Below are 9,010 nucleotides of genomic sequence, written 5' to 3'. Positions count from 1 at the left end.
CCCTGGCCAGAACTGTGAGCACAAAACAGTACTATTTGTTTCTTCTCTCCTTGAAACAGTTTTTTTCTGATGGGGGATGTCCTTCTGTATATATGTTTCTCTTATTGTTTGATGAATAAAACACTGTTTGGCCAATAGCCAGTAGAGGCAAGAAGATAGGCAGGGCTAGGGGATGAGGAGAATTCTGGAAAAGGTAGGAGAGGGGAGCCTGCCAAAACAGTTCCCATGTAGATCACAAAGGAGTAGCAGGTCCGGACCCTTCTCTGGTAAGATAAGATCATGTGGAAATGCAAAGATTTATAGAAATAGTTAAGGCAGAGCTAGCCAATAAGAAACCCTAGTCATCAGCCAGCAGTTTAATAATTAATATAGCATCTCTGTGTGTTCATTTGGGACTGAAGCGGTTGTAGGACCAGGCTGGAAAGAAAACTGCCAACAACAATTTTCTTTTAATGTTCATTATTAAAATTATAGCTCAAGAAAGGATTTTGTGTGTGTGTGTGTGTGTGTGTGTGTGTGTGTGTGTGTGTGTTGTAAGGTCTGTGGTGTGTGTGTTTTCCTCTGACTGGCAGGCATTCTCAGATGAGATGGAATCTTTTCCCTCCCTGGTTTTGAAGGCAGGTTCTCATTGTAACCCCAGGCTGCCTCCACGGTGTCCATCCTGCCTCAGCTTCCCTCAGCATTACAAACATGCAGTACCGTGTCTGGCTAGTAGAATCATTCTTGTTAAATGCTTCCAGGCTTATCCTACCACATATAATTTATCCAAGCAACAATTCCCCAGCCTATCTTCCAGTACTCTCCAAGCTGTCAATTCTCATTCATTTCTCACAAGCTCTGGGCCTCCCTGAAAGGCTGGCTTATCTAGGACCAGCTCACTTGCTCATCCCAAAGAGCAAACTCAAATCTCGCCTCTTTCAGAACCCACACAGTGTGAGGGCCACAGTAGTTTTGGATATCTGAATCTGGATTTTCTTTGGGGAGATGTCATTCTCGCTACCCTCCTATGCTGCCCCTTTCTGGAGTGTTCATAGTATTTAAGGATGACTGAGCTCTGAGTCCTCCTTCTCTTCAAGGGCTGGCATTAATCACGTGACCACCACGTCCAGCAACACAAAATCTTTCTAAGACTCAAATATAGGTTACAGGTTTGTACATGCTCACTCCTCGCCAAAGAGTTATAACTGAGATGTTTTCATCTGTTAAGACACACACTGAAGCTGGGCGGTGGTGGTGCAAGCCTTTAATCCCAACACTTGGGAGAAAGAGGCAGGCAGATCACAGTGAGTTTGAGACCAGCCTGGTCTACAAGGACAGGCTCCAAAGCTACACAGAGAAACCCTGTTTCGAAAAACCAAAAATCAAGTACTGAAGTGTATTTATAAAGATTGGGAATAGTGAGCACCCATTAGGTGCTGGGTAGAAGGCAGGTCAGTTTATCTCTGTGGTTGTCACCATCAGCGCCAGTTGCACATTGTTGGAGACGTTTGCTTTGTGTGACTATGGACCAGACTGTCTGACCACCATGCTGCAAGCTGGCTTTGGCACGTTCACAACTCACCCCTAAATCTCCCCGGCTTTGATGCAGGGGCAGAACTGGAGGAGCTCAGCGCAGAGATAGAAGGAGCACACAGACAAGCAAGCTCTCATAGGCCCCTGAGGGGGCGTGGCCTGTAGCGGGGCGGGGTTTCGCGCAGACCACGCCTCATCCGTCGACGAACGCGCTCCGCCCGCCCAGTCGGTGCACGGGGAAGGGCTCAGCACTGGCTCGCGGGGAGCGCGCTCCCCGTCCCGGCCGCGGCATGCGCGCGCTGCTCGGCCTTCTCCTGGTATTCGGCGGCTGCACCTTCGCTCTGTACCTGCTGTCCACGCGGCTGCCCGTGGGGCGGAGGTTGGCATCGGCCGAGGAGCCCCAAGGCCGGTGAGTGCGAGGGCGCGGGGCGGCGGCTGGGGCGGAGGTCGGAGGGTTGGCGGCGATGCGCTGGGGGACCTTGCGCTTCTCTGCTCGCGCGCGCGGTCGCCTTCCAGCCGCAGCCATCTCGGCCACTGTGACTCTCATTCCTCAACCCACTTTACCACACCAGCCAATCTTGAGAGGTGCAGCCCGGACTTCGGGTTACGAGGCTGTGATCCGGTCTGTCCTCTTCCTGCCTGCCTGACTGCTCCCCATGACAGTCGAACGAGTCAGGAGGCGGCAGTAGACTCGCCCAGCGGGTTTTCCGTTTGCTGCTTGCTACTTACAAAATGCATGAAGAGGAGAGATGGCTCAGCCATTAAAGGCTAGGCTCACAACCAAAGTGCATGAAGAAGTGTGTTTGGCGCGTTGCCGCCTTACCAAGAGGCTTAACTGGCATTCGAGTAGCAGGACAGCTGTTTTTTGTAACCATTGTCTTTTACTGGAACTGAAAGAGCTCTCGTGTGAATGTCAGAGGTACTCGGGAGAACTAGGAGGGGTTGCTCATAGTTTATCTCTGTTGGAGTAAAGAGCTGTTGAGATGGCAGAGGTAGGGTAGTCTTTGTACTGTGACCCTTGGACGGGATTCACAATGCTCTAAGGCCTGGATGGAGCAGGGTGAAAGGGGAGGGTTGGTTTCAAGCCTGCCATATTATCAAGAAAGCTGTATTTATGATGTGAGATAGATATACTTCCTCGGGGAATAATTTTTAAATGCTGAAACTGTTGTTTTGCCTAGATGTCTCAGGGTAACATGGTGTCTAAATAGTTCTGGGCATGCTGGGGAGGGGGTCTCCTTGAAAGGAAGGCAATTTTGGACGTTCAGCACTTGCCTGGGAATGAATATAATTGCCTCTTTGAAGTAGGTAAAAAAGAGACTGGGAGTCCTGATCAGTGCTGGATGCCATGCTGTGGGCTTTCATCTTATACCCCCTGAATAAGTGAAGAGGGAAATCAGTACCATACGAGGTCCATGGACACTCCAAGGTCACACAACTGGAATATAGCAAGCAGAGTGGGGATGCCAGCCCAGGTCCCTTGCTCCCAAGCCAGGGCTCTCTTGTCTGCCTCTGTTATGTTATAGTGGGTCACCTGTCATCTTGAGTTCTACTTTGTATGTATTCCCAGATGTCCAGATTACATATTTATAGACTAACACTAGAAAGACGACACATCGAGAGTAACCCTTTTAGGCACCAGGCTTCTTCTGAACCCATGTTTCCATCTGATTTCCCAATGCCTAGGTCCCTGTGGTTCCCCTCAGATCTAGCTGAGCTGCGGGAGCTCTCTGAGGTCCTTCGAGAGTACCGGAAGGAGCACCAAGCCTACGTGTTCCTGCTCTTCTGCAGTGCCTACCTCTACAAACAGGGCTTTGCCATTCCTGGCTCCAGTTTCCTGGTCAGTGTCCTGCCGTCTTTCCAGCTGGCTTCCTTTCTGTAAAATGTGGCTGCTCCCCCAGACACCGCTTTAGTTGTGTGGCAGGATGAAATGAAACACAAGTGCATGGAAGCTGGCGTGAGTGGGCATTTAGCACTTAGTGATACTCCAAGCTTCCTATTGTCCTGATTCCCTCTGTTCCCAGCACCTCTTCCTACTCCAGATTCAGCTTAAATCTACCCAAGCAGGTTAGGGATTGGAAACGGGGAGAACAAGCATTTCTGAGAGAGGGAGCTGAATGTTGGCGGTCAGGACTGAGTCCTTTGGTTGACTCCGGACTGACTTCCCCCTTGAGCTGATCCTGCTTCAGGGCAGAGCCAGCTGCTACTTGGTGCTATGTAGCCTAGGCTGGTAAGGTCTGCACACCCAGAATCGGGGTGCATTTTAATCCTGCCTGGTGCAATCTTAGTTTCGAGACTGTCTCTCCTCCATAGGATGGGGTAGGGTGGTACATGTCAGAGGGTATGGTGAGGACTACTTAAGACTCATGGCCAAGTATGTATGGCAGCCACAGCCTCACTGCTAAGCTCCCTCTTGCCTGTTTGCTTACCTTTGCTGACTTGTTTGTTTATTCACTTGTTCATGCTTTTTTAGAAGGGTTGCCTGTGCCTGTGTGTAGGTGGCGGCACCAGCTACCCCGGAGGTGGACTTACAGGCGCTTGTCAGCCACCCTGCATGGGTGCTGGGACCCGAACACTGGTCCTCCAGAACAGTAGGAAGCACTCTTAGCTGCTGAGCCATCTGTCCAGTTCATGGGAGTGAGATGAAGTCTCACTCTTAGCACAGACTGGTCTGGAACTCACATGCTAGCCCAGGCTGGCCTTGAATCCAATCCTCCTGCCTCAGCTTCCCAAGTGCTGGGAATCACAGATGTGTGCCAGCACACTTGGCTTTTCCCCATGTTCTCTCCCAGATCCCATGCTCCAGCCAAACTGCACTTGTGAAGTTTTAATTAACTTTTCCATCTTTGGGAAGCCAAGGCTTTAAAGGTCAATTAGGAAGCTCAGTGTGAGCTTACTAATCAGATGAAAAGCACAGAAGGCATCTTACTTGAATTACTGAAGGTACATTCATGATCTGAACAATAGTGAAAAGAGCTTTATTTCCCTTTTTGGTGCTCCTTGCCTCAGCCAGGTAATGTCTGCACCTAGTCTCCTTTTAAACTTGCCAATGCTCACTGAGCACTAGGCCTTGTCTTTGTAAAGGTGAGGAGCCCAAGGCTATATTTCTAGTTCCATGCTTTCATTCTCCTCTTTAAAATGGACCTTGGGTTTTGGCAGTGGAAACCCCTGGAAGTGAGGGAGGCAGTGCAGACTCCAGGACAGGCCCACTGGCAGCAGCTACATGTTCTCATGGCCGAGGGGCTTGCTTTCTTTGCAGAATGTTTTGGCTGGTGCCTTGTTTGGGCCATGGCTGGGACTTTTGCTGTGCTGTGTGCTGACATCAGTGGGTGCCACATGCTGCTACCTGCTTTCCAGTGTTTTCGGCAAACAGCTGGTGATCTCCTACTTTCCTGATAAAGTGGCCCTGCTGCAGAGGAAGGTAAGGAGGGGCATGCCTGAGCACCAGCTCCCTGAGCATCAGCTTACGATCTGAGAGGAGCAAGGAGCTGCGATTTCCCACAATGCTCCTTCACCCTGCCAGGGAGCTGGCAAGGCTCATTTGATGTCTTTTGGAAGCACAGACTGCTCTGTGGTTGAGTTAGGTTTCTGACCCCTCAGATTCTCAGCTGTTTAGTGATTTTGTGTGTGTGTGTGTGTGTGTGTGTGTGTGTGTGTGTGTGTGTACTTACATGTGTGTGAGTGCTGTGGGAGACTGAGTCTTTCACTGAGCCTGGAGCTCACTGATTTGGCTAGAGTGGTTGGCTAGCAAGCCTCGTGGATCCTCCTGTCCCTGCTCCCAGCATTGGCATCCCAGGCTTGTACCACAGCCCCAGGCCTTTTTTCTTTCCCTTTTTGACATGGGTACTGCTGATCCAATGCAGATCCTTACGCTGACAGGTACTGTCTAAGCTATCTCCCCAGCCCAGTTTTTGTTTTTACTGGGACAAGGTCTCACTGTGTAACTCAGGACTAGCCTCAAACTCCTGAGCCTCCTGAGTTTCTGAGTACTGGGATTATAAGTGTGAGCCACCATGTCCAGCTGGTGCTTGTGTTTTCAAAATGGGGAAATCTTCCCCAGTGTCTTGGGAGGAGTTGGGAAGGAGCTGTCCAGCTTCAGAATCTTGAAGAGACATTCTGCTCCTGACGGTGGGCTCTCTCTGCAGGTGGAGGAGAACAGAAACAGCCTGTTCTTTTTCCTGCTGTTCCTCAGACTCTTCCCCATGACACCCAACTGGTTCTTGAACCTCTCTGCCCCAATTCTGAACATCCCCATCGTGCAGTTTTTCTTCTCAGTGCTTATCGGTAAGATGGGGGCGGGGCTGGTGGAGGCACTGCCCTCCCTCCATCACCTAACCACTGGCCATGTGCTTGCCTACCAACAGCATCTTCAAGCCTGCCACTTGACATAGTCTACACTGATTTCAAACCTCCTCCAGCTTGGACATGAAAATCATGTAATACTTTTGGAAAAACTAAGGATTGTTCATTCTATGCCCATATTTAGTGTACCTGTATGCCCAGCAGGTGCTTGGCACAGGAATTGAACAGGATTGTGTCTGTAGACCACAAAGTCCTAGCAGGCTGAAGGGCTGACCTAGAGCAAGGAACTACTTCCTTTCTGCCACCAGCCCCTTTCATTGAGGGGCCTTAGGTGGGGCTGGCAGCAGGGAGGCCCCTATCTTCTGAGAATGGCATGGCCATATTTTGCCTCGGGAAATTGTGTAACCAGTTTAGAGCTGGGGTTAGGAGCAGTGTTTCTCGAAGTGTGGGCTCCGGGTTACCTTTACTGGGAAGTTTAAGCGATCACATCCCACCCATCTGTGAGTGTGACCCTCTCCCTAAACCTGGGGTAAAGATGTTCAGACCTTTCTTAGGTGTGTGGGGAATGACATCCGGGTTGATGTCCGAGTTAACAGATGTGCAGTGGGGCAGGTGCTATTACATTACAGGAATGTCTGAGGGAAATGGGAGGCTGACCAGTCAGTTCTTACAGCAGCTTGCATCGCTCCTCCGCACCTCTGCTTATGGGGGTCAAAAGCTCATCATTACCCAAGTGACACCAGCCTGGAAAGACTCTGGAGACAGAATTCCTTTCTGAGGGCCAGGCTGGTGACCTTGAATGGTCTGATTGTAGTCTTCGGGTACTTGTTCACTGCCTGAGGTGGGGAAGAGCCTCCTAAAACGCAGTCTACTGGCTTTACTGCAGAAACAAGGAACTAGGCTCTTTGAATGTATTTTGTCTTATTTGTTTGTGATATGGCTGTGTTATGTAGCTAAGGCTGGCTTCAAACTTTCAGTTTTTTTTGCCTCAGCCTTCCAAATGCTAGGACTACAGGCATCCACTACACTTGGCTCATGATTTCTTTTTGAGACTGGGTCTCACTATGGAGCTCTGGCTGGCTCTCAACCCGCTATGTAGACCAGGAAGTCTTGGAACTCACAGAGATCCATCTGCCTCTGCCTCCAGACTGCTGGTACTAAAGGTGTGCTCCATTATGCCTGACTTAGGTGTTTTTGTTTTTCCTTAAACATTACGGGGTTCTTGGTTGTTCTTGTTTTTTGAGAGAAAGTTTCAGCATGTAGCCCAGGCTGGCCTTGGATTTGTTGCTATTCTCCTGCCTCAGCTTCCTGATTACTGAAATTATAAGCATGTGCCACCATGCTTGACTAAGGAGTTTATGCTATCTGCTGCCTAGCTACCAGACAGACTCAGGAGTCTGGAGCCTTGCTGAATTCTTAGAGTGCAGACCATTACAAAATTGTACTTTGAAGAGGCTTGCTGGTTTCTTTAACGCACACTGAAGATTTTGTGTCACTGGTCTCCTATCTCTGGTGTGGCTCTTGGATTCTACCTTCAGCAGGTGCACGGACCCCATCATTTCTCAGCTCACTCTCTGAGTGGTTATTTATTTTTTGGTGTGAGTAGTACATTTTCCTTATTGTAATGATATATAGCATGTGGCTCATCTTAAGGCCTTTTGTTAGATAAGGCAGGTATGTATAGGGAGTGTGGGGAGAAAAGGCAGGAGGTAGAACGTTAGGGGGTAAGCTGGACAGACAGCTGGAGTCACTGTTTGGTTCCCTGGCCATCATCTAGTGCTGTTTCCTAAGCACTCGCCCCATTAATGGACCATCTCCACTTTCCGTTTTCCAGGTTTGATCCCGTACAATTTCATCTGTGTGCAGACAGGCTCTATTCTGTCCACGCTCACTTCTCTGGATGCTCTCTTCTCCTGGGAAACTGTCTTGAAGCTGTTGGCCATTGCCTTGGTCGCTTTGGTTCCTGGAACTCTCATCAAGAAATTTAGCCGGAAGCACCTGGTGCTGAGTGACACAGACAACAGTAGTCATCTAGATGGCAGGAAGGACGCGTGATACAGGTTCCGTGTTTACACAGCCCTGGACTCTGCCGCCGGTCTGTGTGATGGGTATGGTCCTTTTATTGTCCCCATTGTGTTTTAGTTGACCTCAAAGGGTGATCTGAACGTCAGTCTAGCACGCAGAGGCCTGTTAGAAGGGCACTCTTTTTGAGGGTCCTGTCCAGGGTTCTGTGAAATGGACTGCTTTCTAGAAAATCTTGCTTTGGTTCTATCCAGCAACAGAGGACTCAGTCTGTGGGGCTTGTCCTTTGCCAGTCCCTGAGATGTCCTGGGAGAAGATGCTGGTGGCCTTTTGGAGGCTGTGTGACAGGTACTGTGTTAGGTCCCTGTGGATGTTGTATCAGACAGGACTCTAGCTCCTGCCAGTCTCTTGAAGTGTGTCTTCTCTGCCTTTCTGCTGATGATCTACCTCTGTAAGCCAAGGGACCCAAGATTTACACACACAGCTTGAGTGCAGTTTCTTGTAATACACACTGATATTTCTATGTCTAAGCTCCTCGTGTTGTTCTGTGTCTTGAGAGTTAAGTTGAACCAAACATAATTAAATATGAATGGAGCCAGCTTTGCATGTTTTGAATGTGTTTTGAGGAAATGTTCCCCCATCTGAATCCAGTGGCCATCTATATATTTCCTGCCTGGGAATCCCTTCTACTGCCTCCTGCTGGGAGAGTGGCATCAGTACAGGAGGCCATCGGCCAGTACACAGTGTGTTTTTTGTCTTTGCTAAGAACAGCTGAGAAATTTGTACCTTTAATTCAAGGAGGACAAAGTGGTGTGATTGCTTGGCTTTCTTGTAGTTCTTCACAGCTGTCACTGCCTCTTCCAGCTGTGGCACTGGGCTGTGGACCTTGGCACCCCAGCTCTTTTCCTGTTTCTAAGAGCGACACTCTTCAGCCATCTGTCCCTGAGAAATGCTCTGGGTTCCACCAGGTCCTCCTCTCAGCAGCCTAGTTCAGGTCATTCTTGTTTGAACAGCCATTTGCAGTGCCAGTCAAGCCATGCAGATAAGTAGACACACTTGTCCAGTGGGCCAGTCTGGAGGGGGGTGAGCACATTGGGACATTTGTTCTATGGCATCGGCAAAGAAAAATCTTGCTTCCTGGAAAGGCATGGACTGAATCCATACTGAGCGGATA

General features: G+C 49.6%; 1 protein-coding gene across 1 annotated transcript; it reads left to right on the top strand.

Moving 5' to 3' along the window:
* The first annotated feature begins 1,771 nt into the window (after nucleotides 1-1,771).
* On the top strand, nucleotides 1,772-8,386 carry Tmem41a (transmembrane protein 41A). Its single transcript, XM_051191194.1, has 5 exons — nucleotides 1,772-1,921; nucleotides 3,199-3,352; nucleotides 4,772-4,933; nucleotides 5,658-5,796; nucleotides 7,649-8,386. Exons 1-5 carry the CDS (start codon nucleotides 1,803-1,805, stop codon nucleotides 7,867-7,869), a joined length of 795 nt encoding a protein of 264 aa, XP_051047151.1. The 5' UTR covers nucleotides 1,772-1,802; the 3' UTR covers nucleotides 7,870-8,386.
* Nucleotides 8,387-9,010: the final 624 nt, after the last annotated feature.

The sequence above is a fragment of the Phodopus roborovskii genome, unplaced genomic scaffold (assembly GCF_943737965.1).
Source record: "Phodopus roborovskii unplaced genomic scaffold, PHOROB, whole genome shotgun sequence".
Classification (NCBI taxonomy): domain Eukaryota; kingdom Metazoa; phylum Chordata; class Mammalia; order Rodentia; family Cricetidae; genus Phodopus; species Phodopus roborovskii.
Note: the sequence above shows the minus strand (reverse complement) of the source record. Positions and strands in the feature narration are given on the sequence as shown.